Here is a 23,533-nt window from a genome sequence, read left to right as displayed (position 1 = left end):
CCCACCATTGAGTGTATCTACGTGAAATGCTGTCACAGGAAAGCAGCATCCATCATCAGGGACCCCACCAGCCAGGACATTCTCCCTCACTTGCCATCAGGAAGAAGGTACAGGAGCCTCAGGACTCACCCCACCAGGTTGGATCAGCTATCATCAGGCTCTTGAACCAGAGGGGATAACTTCACTCAGCTTCACTTGCCCAATTATTGAAATGTTCCCACAACCTATGAATTCACTTTCAAGGAACCTTCATCTCATGTTCTCAATATTTATTGCTTATTTATTATTATTACCTCTTTTTTATATTTTAAAATATTATTATCTACACTCTGGTTTCATTAATTCTATTACAATTATTATTCTATAGATTTATCGAATATGTGCACAATACAATGAATCTCAGGATTGTATATGGTGACATATATGTACTTCAATAAAAAATTTACTTTGACCTTGACCTTTTTTAAATCTCAGAGTTTTTGAAACTAGTGACAGGTTGACTAAAAGGGTGAGGGTTTGTTGAGCGTGGGAGGGATCAAGGATTTAACACAATCATTCCTGCTACCACCTCACTCACTGGCAGGACAGATTCAACATGTCCCTGTTGACCCTCACCAGACGGCACCGTGCATTGGTATACGACCCACGACCACAGGAATCAGCCCACGACCACAGGAATCTGCAGAGTTGTGAACATGGCTCAGCACATGGTCGAAACCAACCTTCGCCCCACGGACTCCCTCTGCACTTCCCTCGGCGGCCAACGTATTCAAAGACCCCACCCACAGCGGAGATTCTCTCTTCTCCCCTCTCCAATCAGATCATCATCATCATCATCATCTGCCGCGTCACATGACGTGGGTGATCATCGTCTTCCATCTGTCTTTAATCTGATCATTGCCTGTGGGGAAGATCCTCTTCACACTTTCCCCATTCTTTTCTCCATCTGTGAGCATGATTGTGACTATCCTGGCAAATTTTTCTACAGAAGTGGTTTGCTATTTCCTTCTTCTTTACAAGACCAGTAACCCCAGCCATTATCAATACTCTTCAGAGATTGCCTGCCTGGAGTCCGTCATCGCATAACCAGGACTTGTGTTAAGAACACGATCGCCCATGTCATACAACATGGCACATAACAGTCAAATGAGTGTGGGTGAGGGGTAGGATCTGGGGGCAGTTGATGGGAATGTGGGTAAAATAAAGTTGGATCCCTGTGAATTTCTGGTTGAGGAAGAGCAAAGATTCAATGGGCTAAAGGGTCTGTTTTCCTTGCTGTGTGGCTCTCTGAATCTGTAAGGCTTCCAAATGTTTAGTCATTCAGTTGGAGAAATTATCTGATGAAACCTTTCAGACAAAAGACTGTTTACTAATCACCATGTTGATGCAAGCTCCTTATAAATGCACAGAGCGATAGCCTTTGATGTCTCTCCTTTTCTCTCTATTGAAGACTCTGACCTGGATTTATACTCAAACTTTGGTTCCTTGCAGTGGCAGGACCCACTCCAGCCGCTTTTCGATGCTGGTGCGAGAGAACAGAACATCAGGAACAGCGGATCAACCGTTGGACGCTCTGTACTCATTGAGTTATGCTCGCTCTCTCTCGTTGGTGGTTGAGAGATTGTTGCCGATCCTCAGAACACAGGACTCAGAAAGATAAATAGCATGGCAGGCTCTTAACACAGTAAATCATTGTGTTGTTTTGTTATATCTCCCCTCCTGTTGTGAAAGGGGACACCTCTTTTTCCCTTTATGAGGGAGAGAGAGAGAGAGCCTGTGGTGTGTCAAACGTTTGGGTAAATGATTAGTTTTTGTTTACTGCAGATCATGGGCTTTATTGGGGGCCTTGCTTTTGCATGCTCACTGGCTGGAGGATGCCAATGCTTTCTTGTGCAAGTGCTCGGGGCTGGATAGGGACGTGGCTTTGCTGCACACAGCCCAACATAGTGACAGGTACCTCAATACAAGGTCCTAACAGATACACAGACCAACATAGTGACAGGCATCTCAGTAAAAGGTCCTTTTTACTGGGAGGGGCGGGCTGGTTGTGGGAGGGGGCGTGAGCCAATGTCCGACTCCACTTCGCTGATTAAAGCTTTCATTGTCGCTGATTAAAGAGACAAGGGGGATTGGAACATTGAGGCAAATGCAGAAGTTTGGAGGTCGTTTGGGTGCTTCAGCACATTGCAGTCTCTGAGAGGATTTCAGGAGGCAGAGGCAGCCTGCACAAACTTTGTGGCAAGAAGCCAGCAGGACGGAGTGAGTGCCAATGTTCAACTCCATTTCGCCAATCATAGCTCTCCTTGTTCAATCAAAGTGACAAAGGAGACTGAAATATTGAGATGAACACGAAGGGTGAGTGCCAGCTGCCTGCCTTGCGATCGCTGGGGATCACTCTGTGACATGAGAAGGAAGAACCTGCCATTGTGCCTGGAGAACGTTATCCAGTTTTCTGTGTTTTGGATGTGGACTTGGATGATAGGCTTTTTTTTTCTCCCAGTCTTAAGAGTTTTTGTTGTATTCTGTTTATCTCACCTGATCTTTCTCACTTTTGGTGTGGGGGGTAGGATTTGGGGGTTGATCGCTATGCTGCCATTTTTTTTTTCTTGGTTTCATGGCTATCTGGAGAAGAATAATTCCAGAGTTGTGTACTTTGATAATAAATGTTTTTACCAGAAGGTCCATACAAAGTTCTCACAGGTACACAGACCAACACAGTGACTGATATCTTAATACAAAGTCCTTATGGACTAACATAGGAATAGATGTCTGAATAGGAGGCCCTTAAAGTGACACAGACTAATATGGCAAAGTCACCAAATCTTTGACAAACTTCTATAGATGCACAATGGAGAGTATCCTGACTGGGTGCATCAAGTCTTGGTATGGAAATACTGATGTCCGAGAATGGAAGAGGCTACAGAACATGGTAGATGCAACCCAGTTCATCACAGGTAAAACCTTCCCCACCATTGGGCACGTTTACATGGAGCGTTGCCACAAGAAAGCAGCATCCATCATCGAAAACTCCAACTATCCAGGCTATGCTTTCCTCTTGTTGTTACCATACACCATAAGAAGCCTTAGATTAGTAGGTACAAGAACAGTTACTATCCTACAACTATCAGGCTCTTGAACCAATGAGGACAACTTCACTCACAACTACTCTGAGCTGTTTCTACGACCTACAGACTCACTTTCAAAGACTCTTCGCAACTCATGTTCTCAGTGTTATTTGTAGTTGCACAGTTTGTTCTTGTTTGCAGATTGGTTGCTTGTCAATCTTTGCCCATTTATGTATAGTTTTACATACAATTCTATTGTATTTTCCCCCCTGTAAATTCTGACAAGAAAATAAATCTCAGTTTTGTGCATGGTAACATATTAGTACTTTGATAATAAATTTACTTGGAACTTTGATGAATGCCTCAATAGGAGGATGTTCCAGGTACATAGTGATATCTCAATGCAAGGTGCTTACAACTACACAGACCAACACAGGGATACCTCAATGCAAGGTCCTTACAGGTATACAGACCAACACAGGGATACCTCAGTGCAAGGTCCTTACAGGTATACAGACCAACACAGGGATACCTCAGTGCAAGGTCCTTACAGGTATACAGACCAACACAGGGATACCTCAGTGCAAGGTCCTTACAGGTATACAGACCAACACAGGGATACCTCAGTGCAAGGTCCTTACAGGTGTACTGACCAACACAGGGATACCTCAGTGCAAGGTCCTTACAGGTATACAGACCAACACAGAGGATACCTCAATGTAAAGTCCTTAGAGAAAAACAGACCAACACTGTGAGACTGCAATACAAGGTCCTTACAGGTACACAACCCAACACCATGAGATTTAAATATGTCATAAAGGGACATGAGACGGGACCCAAGTGCAGGACACAGGCACTCAAGTAGTAGGGGCAGTACAGGAACAACTGAACAATAGACAAGATGTGGAGACCATGTCATATGTGAGGCACATGGCATTCAAGGTGATTCTGGGATTCAGAGAGAGTCTTGGAGTTCAGGCAGGAACTTGGAGTTCTCTGGTCGGGCCACATAACTCCTGGGCAGGGCCCAGACCTCCCAGGCAGGAACATGGGGGTCTGGGCAAGTCACAACCCATCAGAGGTGAGGGATAGGAAGGGGCAGAGCCCTCCACCAGGCAACAGCAGTCCAGCCTGACTTACCCAACAGAGATAAGGGATAGGAAGGGAGCTCAGTCCAGGGTGGCTGCCAGACTTACTCACAGAACTCATCTTTACCATGGGTACTCCAAGCCCAGATAGACAGAACAACCCCTCCAACTCTACTCAGTCCCAGAGCCCCCTATATACACCACCAGCCAATGGGCATCAGGTGCACCTCTTTGAGCCCCAGCAAGCCACGATGATCCACAGGTGTGACTAATTGGGCTCAAGGGTGAAACAAGGGACGGTTACAAGACCCGGAGTCCAGAGTCCACGGACCGGATCAAGAACTGGCATACAGTCTCCGGACCGGACCATAACAAAATATAAGATCCTTACAGGTACATAGACCAACAGAGTGATACCTCAAGGCAAGGTCCTTAAAGGTATACACCCCAACAAAATAATAGGTATGCAAGTGACAAAGTCCTTCAGAGACAAAGAACAAAGAACAATTATGGCTAACTGAGCACAAGCTCCTTCAGAGTGACAACGTGTTAACCTTGCTTTAACATTGTAAATGATGCATGAGGATAAATTCTCATTATTTTCAGGTTCCAACTAAATTACAATGCAAGATTGAATCTAACTGACTGTAAGATGCTCTTTACATAGAAAACAGGAAACTGTCAATACAGTTGCATGAACATGATGGAGGAAGTATAGAAGTGTTTTAAAACATCATACATAAAACAACACCACAGCTGTTATAGAGATTTACAGTGGCATGCGAAAGTTTGGGCACCCCGGTCAATATTTCTGTTACTGTGAATAACTAAGCGAGTAAAAGATGACCTGATTTCCAAAAGGTATGAAGTTAAAGATGACACTTTTCTTTAATGCTTCAAGCAAAATTATTTTTCTATTTCCATCTTTTCCATCAAAATAACAAAAAAGGAAAAGGGCCTGAAGTAAAAGTTTGGGCACCCTGCATAGTCAGTACTTAGTAACACCCCCTATGGCAAGTATCACAGCTTGTAAACGCTTTCTGTAGCCAGCTAAGAGTCTTTCAATTCTTGTTTGGGGGATTTTCACCCATTCTTCCTTGCAAAAGGCTTCTAGTTCTGTGAGATTCTTGGGCCGTCTTACATGCACTGCTCTTTTGAGGTCTATCCACAGATTTTCAATGATATTTAGAGTGGGGGACTGTGTGTGGTGAACTATATATACCTGTCTGGACACGCCCCCTGCTGACTGCTCCTGTGGCTCCTCCCATAGACCCCGGTATAAAGGTGATTGAGGCCTGAGCCCAGCCTCTCAGTCTCCAGGATGTAGTATGGTGGTCAACCACTGCTTGTTCCTTCTTCCAGTCAATAAAAGCCAATATCTCGCCTTACGTCTCAGAGTGAGTTATTGATGGTGCATCAATTTTATTGACTGGAAGTTTTAAAACATGGAAAGCGTTTTACATCCAGAAAGATTGGATTTGGACCCCCAAGCCCCTGAAGCAGTTCTTGCCTTTGAACTCTGGCTTGCATGCTTCCACTCATACTTGGAGGAGGTTCATGCAACTGAACCCGTTGTTATGCACTGAATTCTCCTCTCGAGGGTCACCCCAAAGGTTTACTCACTTATCAGGGGCCTGTCGACCTACGAAGGGACACTGGACGCCCTCAAAAGACAGCACCTGCGGCCGGTGAACATCGTCTACGCAAGACATCGCTTAGCTACGCGACAACAGCAGCCTGCACAATCGAGCACCCAGTTTCTCCAAGCCTTACAGACACTCGTGCAAACTTGTGACTGCAAAACTCTCACGGCGGAACAGCATGCGGAACTCTTGGTACGAGACGCCTTTGTTACAGGAATCAGGTTAGTGTATGTGCGTCAGCGGCTGCTGGAAAATGCCGATCTTACCTTACGCTCGGTGATCGAGACGGCCGGCACACTGGAGGCTGTGCTGCACAACGCTGATGTTGTCCAGCCGCGTGATCCCCTGCCGGTCCCGTGGATGCCTCAGACCCCGCCACCGCCGGTTCCCACGAGCGAATTCGCCAACGCTGCTGCCAGTCGCGATTCCACAAACTCCCTGAACCCGACCACAGCTGCGGCCAGTCAAAAGCCTGCACAGTGTTACTTCTGCGGACTCGAAAAGCACCCTCGAAAACGCTGCCCGGCCCGAGAAGCGAACTGCTCCAGCTGCGGGAAGAAGGGTCATTTCACCAAGGTCTAAACCACAAGCGGGGTCGTGCAGTGCTGCGTGTGAGGCATAGGGGCCGCCATCTTGCCTGCCCGCCTCGCGTGAGGCATGGGGGCCACCATCTTGCATGCCCGGATGTGGGTGGCCATCTTTGTCAGCGTCAACATGCCCCGCCCCCGACCCACCGGTGCTTACCGGGCACCAAGACGGCAGTTCAACTCTGGCCACCGTAACCCTCGACCAAAGCGCCCCACACCAGCTTGCAAGGTCAATGATGGACATCCTGGTGGAGGGGTACAGGACTAGCTGCCTGTTTGATACAGGCAGCACTGAGAGTTTTATTGACCTGGACACAGTGCAATGCTGCGGACTCGTGACACGGCCGGTAAGCCAGAGGGTCGCCATGGCTTCTGGGTCGCATTCCACAGACATCCGGGGGGTTGTGTAGCGACATTGGTGGTGCAGGGCACAGAATATAGGAACTTTGCGCTACTGGTCATGCCTCAACTGTACGCGCCTGTGCTATTGGGGCTGGACTTCCAGAGCCACCTCGAAAGTGTGACTATGGTATACGACGGGCCCCTCCCACCACTCACTGTCAGGAATTCTCAGTTTTGTGGGACTTCGTCATATACCCCGCTACTGACCACACACACACACCGAACCACACGTCCCACCCAGCACCATGCCGACAGCTGCACTACCGACACCACTTGCAGCCTCCCCCACCGCTGTTCGCCAACCTGACCCCCGACTGTAAACCTGTGGCAACTAAAAGCAGGAGGTACAGCGCAGGGGACAGGGCCTTCATTCAGTCAGAGGTGCAGCGGCTGCTCAGGGAGGGGATCATTGAGCCAAGCACAAGCCCTTGGAGGTCCCAGGTGGTTGTTGTTCGGACCGGGCAGAAAAATAGGATGGTCGTGGACTATAGTCAAACTATCAATAGGTTCACGCAGCTTGACGCGTACCCCCTACCCTGCATCGCGGATATGGTCAACCAGATAGCTCAGTATATGGTGTACTCGACAATAGATCTGAAATCCACTTATCACCAGCTCCCCATCCGCCCAGAGGACCGCCCCTACACCGCCTTCGAGGCGGGCAGCAGGCTCTATCATTTCCTGTGGGTCCCATTTGGTGTCACAAATGGTGTCTCGGTCTTCCAGAGGGAAATGGACCGGGTGGTGGACCAGTGCCAACTGAAGGCCACATTTCCCTATCTGGATAACATCACTATCTGTGGTCACAACTGGCCGGATCACAACGCCAACCTCCAACAATTTTTCCAAGTTGCCGAAGCCCTGAACCTTACTTATAATAGGGACAAGTGTGTGTTCAAAACCACCCAACTCGCTATCCTTGGGTATGTCGTGGAAAACGGGGTCATTGGCCCTGATCCCGACCGTATGCGCCCCCTGTTAGAACTCCCTCTTCCCACCACTCTCAAAGCCCTCAGACAGTGCCTGGGCTTCTTTTCCTATTATGCTCAATGGGTCCCCCATTACGCAGACAAGGCCCGCCCCCTGGTCAAGTCTACCACTTTTCCCCTCGCTGCCGAGGCCTGTGCGGCCTTCAGCTGCATTAAAGGGGACATTGCCAAAGCAACGATGCATGCGGTGGACGAGACCATTCCCTTCCAAGTAGAGAGTGACGCCTCCAACTTCGCGCTGGCTGCTACCCTCAATCAGGCAGGAAGGCCGGTAGCATTCTTTTCTCGTACCCTTCAAGACTCTGAAATTCGGCACTCCGTGGTGGAGAAAGAAGCCCAGGCCATAGTGGAAGCTATTAGGCACTGGAGGCACTATCTCGCCAGCAAAAGGTTCACCTTGCTGACCGACCAGCGCTCGGTTGCGTTCATGTTCAGCAACCAACAGCAGGGCAAAATCAAAAATGATAAGATTTTGTGGTGAAGAATAGAACTCTCCACCTACAACTATGATATCCTGTACCGGCCTGGAAGGCTCAATGAGCCCCCTGATGCCCTATCCCGGGGAACGTGTGCTAGCGCACAGCTCGACCAGCTATACGCCCTCCATGCACATCATTGTCATCCGGGGGTCACCCGATTTTACCATTTCGTGAAAGCCCGGAACCTGCCGTACTCCCTGGAGGACATCAGGACGATGACCAGGGACTGCCAAGTCTGCGCTGAGTGCAAACCCGCACTTCTACTGACCTGAAACAGCACAACTTATCAAGGCCACCCGCCCCTTTGAGCGACTGAGTGTTGACTTTAAGGGCCCCCTTCCCTCCACCAACCTCAATGTCTACTTTCTCAACATTATCGACGAGTACTTGCGGTTCCCCTTTGCCATCCCCTGCCCCGACACCACTACCACGTCTGTCATAAAAGCCCTGCGCCAGTTCTTCACTCTGTTCGGATATCCCTGCTATATCCACAGTGATAGAGGGTCTTCGTTTATGAGTGTCGAGCTGAGCCAGTACCTGCTGGCTAGGGGTATTGCCACTAGTCGGACCACGAGCTATAATCCCCGGGGAAATGGACAGGTGGAGAGGGAGAATGCCACAGTATGGAAGGCCACACTTTTAGCCCTTAAGTCAAAAGGGTTGCCGGTCTCTCGATGGCAGGAGGTCCTCCCCGAGGCACTCCACTCTATCCGCTCCCTGTTATGTACATCTACCAATGCCACCCCTCACGAGTGCCTATTCTCTTTTCCCAGGAAGTCTGCCACTGGGACCACCCTACCAGCTTGGCTGACGTCCCCAGGGCCAGTGCTGCTCCAGAAACATGTGAGGAGCAATGGGGGTGAGAGAGGGTTCACCTTTTACATGTGAACCCCCAGTATGCTTACGTGGTCTTACCTGATGGGCAGGAGGACACGGTCTCCGTCCGCGACCTGGCGCCCGCAGGAGCAGCAGACCACTACCCCGAACACTCCACGGTAACTATGGACCCTGTACCCGAGGTGACACCGCGCACACTGAGCCCTACACAGACTCCTCATGACACTCTTATACTGGGCGTCTCGTGCGCGTATATACCAGGCGCCTCACACATGCATGAGGGATCACTGACGCCTAGTGGGCTGACACCTCCAGTCAGGCCGGAACCAGCACAACCTCCGTCTCCAGTGCAATCACCACCGGCACCTGTGCAATCACCACCACTATCACCGGTGCAATCACACCCGGTGCTACGTAGATCGCAGCAACAGATTCGACCACCTGATAGACTTAACCTGTAAATATACTTGTAAGAAACTTCGCCCTATGGGGACTCTCTTTTAAAACAAAGGGAGGATGAATGTGGTGAACTACATATACCTGTCTGGACACGCCCCCCCCCCCCCCCCCGCTGACTGCTCCTGTGGCTCCTCCCACAGACCCCGGTATAAAGGCGATTGAGGCCTGAGCCCAGCCTCTCAGCCTCCAGGATGTAGTATGGTGGTCAACCACTGCTTGTTTCTTCTTCCAGTCAATAAAAGCCGATATCTCGCCTTTACGTCTCAGAGAGAGTTCTTGATGGTGCATCACTGTGAGGGCCATGGAAAAACCTTCAGCTTGTGCCTCTTGAGGCAGTCCATTCTGGATTTTGAGGTGTGCTTAGGATCATTATCCTGTTATAGAAGCCATCCTCTTTTCAGCTTCAGCTTTTTTACAGATGGTGTGATGTTTGCTTCCAGAATTTGCTGGCATTTAATTGAATTCATTCTTCCCTCTACCAGTGAAATGTTCCCCATGCCACTGGCTGCAACACAAGCCCAAAGCATGATCGATCCACCCCCGTGCTTAACAGTTGGGGAGGTGTTCTTTTCATGAAATTCTGCATCCTTTTATCTCCAAACATACCTTCGCTCATTGCAGCCAAAAAGTTCCATTTTAACTTCATCAGTCCACGGGACTTGTTTCCAAAATGCATCAGGCTTGTTTAAATGTTCCTTTGCAAACTTCTGATGCTGAATTTTGTGCTGAGGACGCAGGAAAGGTTTTCTTCTGATGACTTTTCCATGAAGGTCATATTTGTGCAGGTGTCGCTGCACAGTAGAACAGTGCACCACCACTCCAGAGTCTGCTAGATCTTCCTGAAGGTCTTTTGCAGACAAACAGGGGTTTTGATTTGCCTTTCTAGCAATCCTACAAGCAGTTCTCTCGGAAAATTTTCTTGGTCTTCCAGACGTCAACTTGACCTCCACCATTCCTGTTAACTGCCATTTCTTAATTACATTACGAGCTGAGGAAACGGCTACCTGAAAATGCTTTGCTATCTTCTTATAGCCTTCTCCTGCTTTGTGGGCATCATTTATTTTAATTTTCAGAGTGCTAGGCAGCTGCTTAGAGGAGCCCATGGCTGCTGATGGTTGGGACAAGGTTTGAGGAGTCAGAGTAGTTAGAAAGCTTTGAAATTTGCATCGCCTGGCCTTTCCTAATGATGACTGTGAACAAGCCATAGCTTCAGCAAGCTAATTAAGGTCCGAGACCTTGGTCAGAGTTATCTGACAGCTCAAATCTCTTGGGGTGCCCAAACTTTTGCATAGTGCTCCTTTCCTTTTTTCCACTGTAAAATTATACAAAACAAAAATAATACACTAATCTTGCTTAAAATGTTGAAAAGAATGTTTTATCTTTAACTTTATGAATTTTGGAGATCAGTTCATCTTCTACTGACTTAACTATTCACACTAACAGAAATTCTGATTGGGGTGCCCAAACTTTTGCGTGCCACTGTAGATTAAACTGGCATCCACGCTGTCCCATCGCACACTTCCTGTGTAAACTGATCTTCACTGACATTCTAACCTATGGGCTGGGAGTGTGACTGGGATCTACCTCACTATGATCCTGAACTTTATCGTTTAGTTGCACTGTATTTTTTTGGTAGCTTTTACACTTTTTTCTGCATTATCATTGCTTTACCTTGTTCTAGCCATGAAGCAAGGGGTCCGTGGACCCCAGGTTGGTTGCCCCTGTTATAGCTCAATACACTGTGTAATGACCGGATCTGTATGAACAGTATGCAAGACAAGCTTTTCACTGTATCTCAGTACGTGTGACAGTAATAAACCAATTCCAATGCAAAACACACACACATATATATGATGCAGACTTACTGGTGGTTAGAACAGCAATGAAGGTCCTCCATCTGCCTGTCCATACAGTCACACACAGATAAAGAAGGCCCACTCCTGGTCTGTCCTCTACCCTTTGACATGGGTGACCCCAACAAGAGGCAAAGCATGAAGCCCTGACTCCAGCCAACGTCACTCTCCGGGCATGCAAGCCTCCAAACCCTACGACAAGTTTGTGGTCCTCCTGGAGGCATGCTGCAGAGGCAAGCCTGATCCTGTTTGTCAACAGAACTGACCAAAAGCCACCACAAGCATACCCCCTCCTCTCGAAGCTCTCTCTCTCTGCCTCAATCCCCCACATGGCTGCCACAGATTAATGGGCACCACTGTAGGGGCAGCGATTCAGAGGGTTAGAAGTGCATTTAAATAGAACCTTTGCCATCTTTGATTGCCCACTGTACATGTATTTTAAATGTTATTTCATTTACTGAGACAGCACAGAAGAGGCATTTTCCACCCTTCGAGCCTCTCTGCCCGATTTAACTGTAGCCTTAATCATGGACAATTTACAATGACTAATTAACCTACTAACTGGTACGTCTTGAGACTGTGGGAGGAAACCAGAGCACCCAAAGGAAACTCACGGGGTTACAGGGAGAACGTACAAAAACTCCTTACAGACAGTGGTGGGAATTGAACCTGTGTCGCTGGTACTGTAAAGCATTGTGCTAACCACCTCACTACCGTGTCGCTCCAGGGTGTTCGGGTGACATGGTATTTCTTTGCATCATGGCTGTCTGCGGGAAGGTGAATCTCAGGGTTGTATACTGCACACGTAATTTGATAATAAATGTTCTTTGAATCTCTGAATAAGCAGCGTTTCAGAAAACAACTCTGCTTCTCCCACCATCCCTGGCAGCACATTCCAGACACCCACCACCCTCTGTGTAAAAACCCTCCCCTGCATATCTCACTTAAACATCCCCCTCCCACCTTAAAGGCTACACCCTCTAGTTTTTAACATTTCCATCCAGGGGAATCTGTCCACTTCTGCCTCTCAGAGTTTTATAAACTTTTATCAGCTCTCCCCTCGGCGTCCACTGGACCACAACAAACAGCACAAGCTCGTCCAACCTCTTCGTACCTTCTAATTCAGGCAGCACCCTGGTGAAGTTGGTCTGAACCCTCTCCAATGACTCCCCGTCCATCCTGTCAAGCATCACGCTACCATGAGGCCCAGGTTCCAATGTGCAACTCAGTGACCAAACTGAGACCTCGCGATGGCAAGCAAACAGGAAGCAGCTTCGCGGAATGTTGGAGATTTACTTAAAGAAGTATTGGCTTTCAGGGTGATAAAGAGCACTCCAAAACTTTGTCAAGGTAATTCTCACATATTGCCGTGAGATCGACTGTTAGGGAGGACTGCTCATGCCAATGAAGCAAAAAATTAGCCATCAGCCAAAGAAGAAGTCACAGACCATTGTGGGAATCATAAGGTTGTGATAGTAGGTAATTCTAATTTTAAGGTCAGAGTTAGAGAACAGCACAGAACTGAAACAGGTCCTTTGTCCCATCTAGTCCATGCCAGACCATTTAAATTACCTACTCCCATCAACCTGAACTGGGTCCACAGCCTTCCATACCCCTACCATCCATCTACTTATCCAGACAAACACTGAGATCAAGCTCACATGCACCACTTGTGCTGGCAGCTCATTCTACACTCTCAACTCCCTCTAAGTGAAGAAGTTTCACCTCATGTTCCCCTTAAACTTTTCACCTTTCACCCTTAACCCACGACCTCTGGTTGTAGCCCCACCTAACATCAGTGGCAAAAGACTGCATCTCCCCTATCTATTTCCCTCATAATTTTGTATACCTCTATTTAATCTCCTCCCAATCTTCTACATTCTCAGGAAAAAAGTACTAACCTATTCAATTTTTCCATAGCTCAGGTCTTCTAGTCCCAGCAGAATCCTTGTAAATCTTTTCTATACTCTTTCAACATTATTTACATCTTACTGTGTGTCTATGATTTTATTTGAGTTGTTGCAGTCCATCATGTGTAAAGCCCTCCCCTCCACTGAGCACATCTACAGGAAAGCAGCATCCATCATCAGGGACCCCACCACCCAGGCCACGCTCTTTTCTCGAGCTGCCATCAGGAAGAAGGTAAAGGAGCCTCAGGACTCACACCACCAGGTTTGGGAACAGTTACTACCCCTCAACCAAGAGGCTCTTGAACCAAAGGGTATAACTTTACTTGCCCCATCACTGAACTGTTCCCACAACCTATGGACTCACTTTCAAGGACTCTTCATCTCATGTTCTCGATAAGTATTGCTTATTTATTTATTATTATTTATTTCTTTTTGTATTTGCATAGTTTGTCACCTTCTGCACTCCGAACACCCACATTGGAGCTGTCTTCCATTGACTCTGTTAGGATTTATTGAGTATGCCTGCAAGAATATTAATCTCTAGGTTGTCTATGGTGACATATACGTACTTTGTCAATAAATTTACAATGCATTTTGAACTTTTTTTTAACTTTTTGTTTAGAGTCTTTGAAATTAGGGACAGGTAGATCAAAGGGGTGAGAGGTTGCTGAGAGTTGGGGGAGGTGAGGACAGGGAGTTCACACAGCCATTCCTGCTACCACTTGAACATTGAATCTCGTATACTGGAAGAAATATGTACACGGAGCCTAGAAAAGCACAGGAGCAAGCTATTCGGCCCACAATGTCATGATGACCCTGATTCCAAGCATAAATGGATCCCACTTGCATTCTCTGTCTCATTCCCAACCTGTTGCTCTGATAAAATTCAGAAGGATGGAGAAGATTTCACAGAAACCTACCAGATACTGAAAGACTTAGATAGAGCTCCATCATGGATACTAGTCTCCCCAGCATTGAGGACATCCTCAAGGAGCAACGAAAAGCGTAAAGAGGAATAGTTTATGAAGTCTCCATGCTAATCTGAAAGGTTGATGTGCCTGGAAGGCTGGAAATCCGAGATCATCCTGGGAATTCCTGGAAGACCTCTATTCATCCATACAATGAGGCAATGGAAGATTGTGTTTATTGACCAGAGTTGGGCCATTGGTGAGGAAGGGCAGGGCTGGTCAACCAACAGCATGGTATATGACCCCCACCTTCCTCCCCCTGCCCAATCACCAATAATAAATTCTAGCAACTCAGGCAGCATCTATGGAGAGGAATAAACAGTCAACATTTCAGGCCAAGACCCTTCATTAGGACACTCCTGCCCAAATCATCTACTGTTAACGACTATAAGACAGAGGAATAGAATTAGGCCATTTAGCCCATCGAGTCTGCTCCATCATGTCTGATTTATTTTCTCCCTCAGCTCTATTCTCCTTTTCCCTGTAACATTTGATACAATTACGAATCAAGACACTGCCAAGTTCTGCTTTAAATATACACAATGACTTGGCCTCCACAGCCAGCCGTGGAGAGTTCCCCAGTACAAAGTAATCAAAGTGGCCCTGGTGTTGCTGTGCTGGGGGAGTGATTAGGGTTTCAAGAACCAAATGGTTGAAGGGGATTTGCTGTTCCTGAACCTGGCGGTGCGGAACTTTAGGCTTCTGTAACTCCTGCCCCGTGAGAAGGTGGTGAGGCCCAGATGGTGGGGGTCTTTGCCTTCCTAAGGTAGTGCTTCCTGTAGATACTACTGATGTGAAGTGGGATGTGCTTGTGATTTACTGGGCAGTGTCCACAACTCCCCGCAGCATCCTGTGTTCCTGTGCCCTTACCAACTAAGAACCTAACAATGTCCTCTTTAAGTATCCCCAGTGACCTTACTTGCAGTGTCTGTGGCCATAAATTCCATAGATTCACCGCCTCTGGCTGAAATAATCCCTCGTCATCTCTGTTCTAAAGGGCGTGCTTGTATTCGGAGGCTGTGCCCTCTGGTCTTAGACTCCCCCACCATCCTCTCCACATCCACTCTATCAAGGCCTTTCAACATTTGATAGGTTTCAATGAGATCTCCCCTTCATTGTTCTAAACTCCAGCGAGAACATGCCCAGAGACACCAAATGCTCCAAATACCTTAACCCTTTCATTCTTGGGATCATTTCTGTAAACCTCCTCTGGACCCTCTCTAAGCCAGCACATCTCTGCCTGAAACGTCAACTGTTTATTCGACCTCCATAGATGCTGCCTGACCTGCTGAGTTCCCCCAGCATTTTATGTGTTGCTCAAGATTTCCCGCGCCGGCAGAATCTCTTGTGCTTCCTGATAAGCTCATGTTTGGCCCTCCGCAACGTCATTTCAAACCGTAACCCCTCCCACCTCCCAACACCAACTCGTTGCCCAAGCCCCGCCCCCACCCCTCCCTCTTCCTTACCGTTCTCGGTGGGTACGTAAATGTTGAGGTACAGACAGTCCTCGCTCTGGTCTTGGATGTAAGTGGCCACGTCGTCCAGGTTGGAGAGGAACCAGACGGGGAGCATGACCTCGGGGAGTATGCCATGGATGTTCTGGGGGCAGACAGGGGCGAATTGGGTGGCGTTGCGCACCTCGGACCAGGAAGCGGGGGCCTCGGGGGGCTGGAAGCGCCGCTCACCCACGGGTGGGGTAGCGAAGGGCACACCCAAGTACTGGACCACCGGGCCCAAAATCTCGTTGTTGAGTTCCTTCCTCACACCACGCAGCTTGCCGTAGTTGGTGGTCACCACCGGGTACATCTCATCGTGCTTCTGCCCGGACAACAGCCCAAAACAGGCCACGGCCTCCAGCGCCCATAGCAGCAGGCCCAACTCGGAGGCCTGGGTGGAGGGCATCTTCCCTCGGTGGTCCCCCCTTTCTCTCCGCTCTGGGGACGAGGGGGAGTGGTGAAGCGGGGTGACGGTGGGGGAGTTGGGGAAAAGACCAACCGGTGGGGGAGGATCTCAACACTCCTGGCAGACACGTCTCAACAGGGGCAAGGAGGCAGTCTCACAACCGATGTCCCCGAACTCCTCATCCTGTCCGTCGGCCCTGGGGCAGACTCTCAGATCGGTGGTCCTTCAATGGTCCTGGTGTTGTTGGGAGCCTAGGTGGAGTCGGGGGAGAGGGAGGGGGCGGGAATGAGGAAGAGGGTGGGGGGTGAGAGAGAGAGATAGAGTGGGAGAGAGAGAGAGAATGAGCATAAGAGATTGAGGGGGAGAGATGGAGAGAGAGGGTGGAGGGTAGGGAATGAAGGAAAGAGAAAGTGGGAGGAGAGGAATTGGGGAGATAGCAATGGAATGTAGATGAAAGATTGGGGAAGAGGGAGGTGGGTGAGGCATTGAGGGGAGAGAGAGAGGTGGGGAGAGGAAATTGGGGGAAGAGAGATGGAAGATGAGAGGGATTAGCGGAATGAGAGAGAGTCAGGAAGTAGATTTGGAGGAAAGAGAGGGAGGGGAATTAAGGCAAAGGGAGGGGAATTGAGTGAAGCAATTGGGGTAAAAGAGAGGGGGTATAGGAGGAAAGAGCAAAGGGGTATTGGAAGGAAAAAGGAGGGGAAAGGATATATCGAGGAAAAGAGACAAATGGAGGGGTGGGTGGGAAGAGTAAGGTTGGGAGAAATAGAGGGGGAGAGAGAGAGAGAGTTTCTGTAACTGAGGCAGCCAAGGACAGTCACACAGCCCGGATAAGGTTGACCCTCCCCTCCCATTGACCCACCAGAACCTCCCTCTCCCATTAGCAAGTAACCAATCCAAAGCAGGCCTAGCTCACAGTCACAGCCAAGCTTCTGTCACTTGCCCAAGGAAGGTACACTGGATTACAGGGCAAAGTCCACTGGGCCCAGGGGAGAAGGTACACTGGCCCAACCAGTGAGGGTACAGTGCCGGGTTGTCTCTGCCTCTGATTCACAGAAGATGTAGTCATTCTCCCCCTTGAGCCTCACACCCCCACCCCCCCCATCGAGAGCAGAGCTGTTCTCCTTAAAACCAGTTGCTCTGGGCAGATGGGGCTCGTTAACCATGGATGGTAGTTCATCTAGAAGAGGGAAACTCCGATTTCAAACCTCCACTGCCTTGCGGCTATACCCACCCACGGGAAAAGCTTTGGGAGTAAACCCCGAGGAAAAATCCGGAGTCGGAGTCCCGAAGACGGCTGACTGCTGTACCCAGCCCTGGCACGGCAACTCCTGCGACGCTGCTGGCACCAAACTGTACCGACTTCCGTGTTCCTTTGGACCCGTCATCAGCATGGAGAGGGGGGTCCCACTGCCTGGGCAACAGACAGATCTCCATATCAACTCTGCCCTGGAGAGGTCACCCCCAGTGACTATCAGAGGTGCAGTACCCATGGTCGACCACGACCGACAGAGGCCACACACACACACACACACACACACACACACATATATATATATATAAAATACACGCACATACATAAATTTTTTTCAGATATATTCAGTAGCAAAGAAGGTGAGGAAGTGATGGGTAGAAAAAAGGGAATTCCTGTGGTCGAGTGAGACTGAATTAGGTGGGGGTGGAGTTAGAGGTAAACCATGCTCTATCATGGGCACTAGCCTCCCCACCATCGAGGGCATTGTCAAAAGGCAGTGCTTCAAGAAGGCAGCATCAAGATGGACCCACCTTGCCACCTGGGGACATGACCTCTTATTGATCTATTGAGATACAGCACAGAGTAGACCCCACTGCCTAGCAACCCCAACTTAACCCTAACCTAATCACAGGACAACTTACAAAGACTAATTAACCAACCCAGTACGTCTTTGGACTGTGGGAGGAAACCTGAGCACCCGGAGGAAACTCACGCGGTCACAGGATGAACATTAAAAACTCCTCACAAACAACAACGGGAATGGAAACCGGGTCACCTGTACCGTAAAATGTTGTGCTAACCACAAAGCAACCAGGCTGCCTTCCTCTCATTGGTACCATCAGGATGGAAGTACGGAATCTGAGCAGCCACACTGAACGATTCAGGAACAGCTTTTTCCCCACTGCCATCCGACTTCTGAATGGTCCATTAACTCATGAATACTCCCTCACCATTCATCTTTCACACAATTCATTTTATTTTATTTTGTATTGTAACTTCCAGTGAATTTTTATGCCTTGCCACAAATTTCATGACACACAGTATGTCAGTGATAATAGTCCTGATCATAAATCAGTCTGCTTCATCGTGAGTACTTGCCTCCCTGCGTGCAGGATGTCTTTGAGGAACAATACCTCAGAAAGGAGTCATCCATCTTTAAGGACCCCCATCACCAAGGACATGCCCTCTTCTCATTGCTACCATCAGCAAGGATGTACAGGAGCCTGAAGGCACACACTCAGCAATTCAGGAACAGCTCCTTCCCCTCTGCCATCTGATTTCTGACTTGACACTGAACCCACGAACACTACCTCACTACCTTTTTTAAATCTCCTTTTGCATTATTTATTTAATTTAACTTTTTAAATACTCATATACTTACTGTAATTTACAGTTTATTATTATTATGTATTGCAATGTACTGCTGTCGAAATCCTTCTATAAACTCTGAAGAAGGGTCCCAGTCCAAAAGGATAACTGCTTGTTCATTTCCATACGTGCTGCCAGACCTGAACCTGCTGAGTTCCTCCAGCATTTTGCGAGCGTTGCTCCGGTTTTCCAGCATCTGCAGAATTTCTCATGTCTATGATTTATCTCTAATTAACAAGGTGATTCCACCCACAGAACTGCTGCTTACAGGATGTTTTTTGTTCCTCGCACCATTCCCTGTAAACCCTAGAGAATGCTGTGAGTAAAAATCCCAGGAGATCAGCAGCTTCTGAGATGCTCAAACCACCCCATCAGGAACCAACAATCATTCCGCAGTCAAAGTCACTTAGATCACATTTCTACCGTCTCATATACTGTCTGGGTAGTCTCCAGCCCCTTGGTATGAACATTGAATTCTCCAACTTCCGGTAATTCCCTCCCTCTCCCTTCCCCCATCCCACTTCCACTCTGTCTCCTCTTCTAGCTGCCTATCACCTCTCATGACTCTGCCTATCTTCTACTACCCATAGTGCTTTCCCCTTAGATCCTTCTTCACCTCTCCTTCCTATCCCCTCCCTGCTTCCTTTCCCCCACCCCTTGATCTTTCCTCTGATTGGTTTTCCACTCTCCCCCCACCTTCTTTATAAGGCCCCTGCCCCCTCCTGCTTCAGTCCTGACGAAGGGTCTTGGCCCAAAACGTTGACTGCTCATTTCAACGGATGCTGCCCGACCTGCTGAGTTCATCCAGCTTGTTTGTATGTGTTGATTTGACCACAGCAACTGCAGTGTACTTTGTGTTTACATTTCTACCCCATTCTGATGTTTGGCCTGAACAACTGAACCTCTTGACCATGTCTTCATACTTTTATGCATTGAATTGCTGATATCTGATTAGATATTTGCATTAACAAGCAGATATACAGGTGTACCTAATAAAGTGGCCAAAGTGGGGTGAGTGTAAGTTTGACTTTGAACTTGGCTGAGGTTAACACAGACTGGTGACAAATCAATCCCTGATAATCACAGCACCTTCTTCAAACTGGCTCTATACCCCACGGTGAACTCATGTAGTGTTGCTGCTGTTTGATCCACATGTTTGATCAAAGTGTTGCCTCTGAACACGCACAGCCGGTGATCTACACACGCAGGAGCTACATCAGCTCCTGCCGTCAACATCACCTCCCCCCCTCGAGTGAAGGTGTTACTGAGTTCCCTTCCTGTCGCCAGACACTGGCCCGTAGTGTACCAGTCAGCACAATGCTTTACAGAACCAGCAGCCCTGGTTCAATTCCTGCTGCTGCCTGTAAGGAGTTGGTTTGCACGTTCTACCAGCGACCGCACGGGTCTTTGTCAGGTCCTTCGGTTTCCCCCATAGTCCAAAGATGCACCAGTTAGTAGGTTAATTGGTCATTATAAACTGTCCTGTTATTAGGTTAGGATTAAATAGGGGATTCCAGGGCTCAAAGGGCTGGAATGGCCTATTCTGCACTGTGTCTCAATTGATCAGTAGATAGATAGACATAGACAGATAGGTAGAAAGGCAGATAGATAAATAAATAAACTAACTAATTAACTAACTAACTACCCCTTCCCTCACCCCCAGCATCCAAACATGTTTCTCTGCTCTCATAGGACACCTGAGTGTGGTGTTCTAGTCTCAGTATGAGAGAGAGCACAGAAGCAGGCCAGTCGACTCGATGCTAACCGTTGACCCCACACATGCTCTGATCCGAATCTTACTCTCCCCCAGTTCCAATCATTTGCCCCCCCATGGGTATCAAGACAAGGTCAGGTGTCTAAGATAATGTGTAGACATGGATAGTTTGCAATTAACCCAGGAAGCACACCAAGACAAGATAAAGATGCCAGTGAAGGATTCTAGGGTGACACTTACTATTGAACAATTACTTTGCTAATTCTGAAGAGCAAATGGCCTTTAATGCATACATAGATTCTATTGGAGCAGTACACCTTAGAATGGAAGGACATGCCTTTAGGTTAATTTGCAGGTTTTGAGGAAGCAAATGCAATGTTGGCACTAATTTCAATACAGAATAGACTAGAATATAAAAGGATGTAACGATGAGACTTTATAAGGCTCTGGTAAGGCCTCATGAAGTATCACGAGTAGTTTTGTGCTCCTTTGCTAAGAAAGAATGTGTTAACTTTGGAGAGGGTTTAACGGAGGTTCACGGAAATGATCCTGGGATTGAAAAGCTTAACATATGAGGAGCATTTGATAGCTCTGGACTCTACTCACTAGAATTCAGAAGAATGGGGGGGGGGGGTGGAATCTCATTAAAACCTATCAAGTGTTGAAAGGCCTCAATAGACTAGATATGAAGAGGATATTTCCTATGGTAGGGGAGTCTAAGGCCAGAAGGCACAGCCTCAGAACAAGTGGATGTCCATTTAGAACAGAGATGTGGAGGAATTTCTTAAGTCAGAGAATGTTGAATCTGGGGAATTCATTGTACAGATGGCCGTGGAGGCCAAGTCATTGAGTATATTTAAAGCGGAGGTTGGTGGTACTTTAATTGAAGTAGGATTATACCAGAGTGCTTTGTTAATAGTGTTCACCTTGTCCCTGAACTGGCGCGGGTAAATAACACTTGTATATAAAAGAGTGACTATACTGTCTGCTTTTTCAAAGCTATCACTGGCACTTGTGTGGTGCTAGTCTTCCCTTGTAGCAAGTAAAATAATGCACTTATGTGTAACATGCTGTAAGGATTCACTGCTAATGTAATGGCTTCTCTGTAACGTTCACTGCTGAGGTAATGATTTCTCTGTAACAGCAATGTTTGGGCTATGGCTGGAGATAACAGGACTGTGGTATGCATGTTAGCTAGTCGGAGGTTGTTGCTCTGTCTTGTGAATCTGGAAGGAGACTCATCGCGGTCTTGGGTTGAGGAGAGATGAAGAGGGAAAACACGTATGGAGAGAGCTGGTAGACCACCAGACAGAGTGGACTGGGATCTGAGGGTCGGTGACGCTTGGAGAAGATCAATGGTGCAAGAATAGCAAATTCATGAGCTCCAACGTGCACTTTTCACTCTTCCTTGAAATGGGACCTTTTTTTATTTTCATTACTAACCCTATATTCAGATTAAGATTCATAAAGTTCAATCATTTAATTGCATATGGTGTACTGTCTGATATTTTGTGTTATGGGCTTGTAACTGGGCAGTACATTGCACGGCATCCACACAAGCGTGATTTCCGTTTGGCGGAGCCAGAAGCTGTTTTCCCCTAGACGAACATGAGCTGGCCGAGCCTGAGGGTTACATATTATTGATCTACTCTGAGTTAAATGTTGTTTGTTACAAGATGTAGCCTAAAGCTGCTCAACAATAGGGTCTTGATTAGTGACATTTTAGCTTGGGTTATACAGTTATTCACCTGTGTGTTTGTGAGTCACCCTGACTGTAACTGGGGTGTGTGATGGTCACCTCTCCTGTCTGAGTGGGTTCTCTCTCCGGGTCATAGCCCAATGAACACAGTTAAACAAGCTTCCTTGTCTGTCATTATGGACCAAATGCTTGCCACAGTATGTATACTTTGATAATGAATGTACTTTGAACTTTTAACTTCAGGGGTGTATCCCCAGTAAATGTAGAGCTCGGGAAGGGTAGGGTAGCAGCAAATAGGGAGTTTGGGAAAGGTCCTGGGAAGTGAAGGTCTGGGAGAATGTGGGGATGTGGGACGAACGGTGCAGTTTTTCACCAGTGTGTGAGGCATTTGCAGGCACAAGGGAGAGAGAGGGAGGAAGGGAGGGAGAGAGGGAATGAGAGAGAGAGAAAGCCAACTATCACCCACCCACTTATACTAATCCTACATTGATCCCATTTCACAACTAGGGAACGAAAAGGCAATAATTTGACTAAGCATAGAACATAGCATAGAGTATTAAACATTACAACACAGTGAAGAGTCTTTGGCCCACAATGTTGCTCCGACTTTTTCACCTACTCATAAATCAAAATATTGAGTACAGGGCATGACCAACGTTCCCTCTAAGGTTTGCGTGTGCGCGCACACACTCATCATTTATGACTAGCGCACAAAGGAACTTAAATTGTGCACGAAAGGTTGTCTCCCTCTACCTCGTTGGCATGTTAGGTATTTTTCACGATCGCACACAATCACATTTCCTTTTCCAGTTTCTGATGCAAACAGTGTTGACAACATGGAGTTTGCGATGATTTGTCTGCCAAATTTATACTACAATTATTGAAGAAATTACTCAGTGTTCACATGCTGTTGTCACTGGGCAAAAAATTGCACAGCACAAGATTTTGCGCACAGTGGCCATTACAAATTAGAGGGAATACTGGAGGTCGGATGTTATGTTGAAGTTGTACAAGACATTGGTGAGGCATAATCTGGAGCATCATGTGCTGTTTTGTTTATCTACCTATAGGAAGTAAGGTTGAAAGAGTATGGAGAAAATTTACAAGAATGTCACCAGGTCTGGAGGACCTGAGTTACAAGGAAATTTTGAATCAGTTAGGACTTTATCCCTTAGAACATAGATGATTGAGAGGAAATTTGAAAGAGGTAGACAAAATTATGAGGGGTATAGATAGGGGAAATGCAAATAGGCTTTTCCCACTGAGATTGGGTGGGACTACAACTAGACGTTATGGGTTAAGGGTGAAAGGTGAA

General features: G+C 47.6%; 1 protein-coding gene across 1 annotated transcript in view; it reads right to left on the bottom strand.

Moving 5' to 3' along the window:
• LOC132396901 (neuroligin-1-like) overlaps positions 1-16,108 on the bottom strand; it is a 404,856-nt gene extending 388,748 nt beyond the window's left edge. The window contains exon 1 of the mRNA XM_059974972.1: positions 15,747-16,108. Coding sequence (XP_059830955.1) covers positions 15,747-16,086 — 340 coding nt within the window. The 5' untranslated portion in view covers positions 16,087-16,108. The remainder of the gene's footprint in view (positions 1-15,746) is intronic.
• Between the last annotated feature and the right edge of the window lie 7,425 nt (positions 16,109-23,533).

Source organism: Hypanus sabinus, chromosome 7 (genome assembly GCF_030144855.1).
Source record: "Hypanus sabinus isolate sHypSab1 chromosome 7, sHypSab1.hap1, whole genome shotgun sequence".
NCBI classification, from domain to species: domain Eukaryota; kingdom Metazoa; phylum Chordata; class Chondrichthyes; order Myliobatiformes; family Dasyatidae; genus Hypanus; species Hypanus sabinus.
Note: the sequence above shows the minus strand (reverse complement) of the source record. Positions and strands in the feature narration are given on the sequence as shown.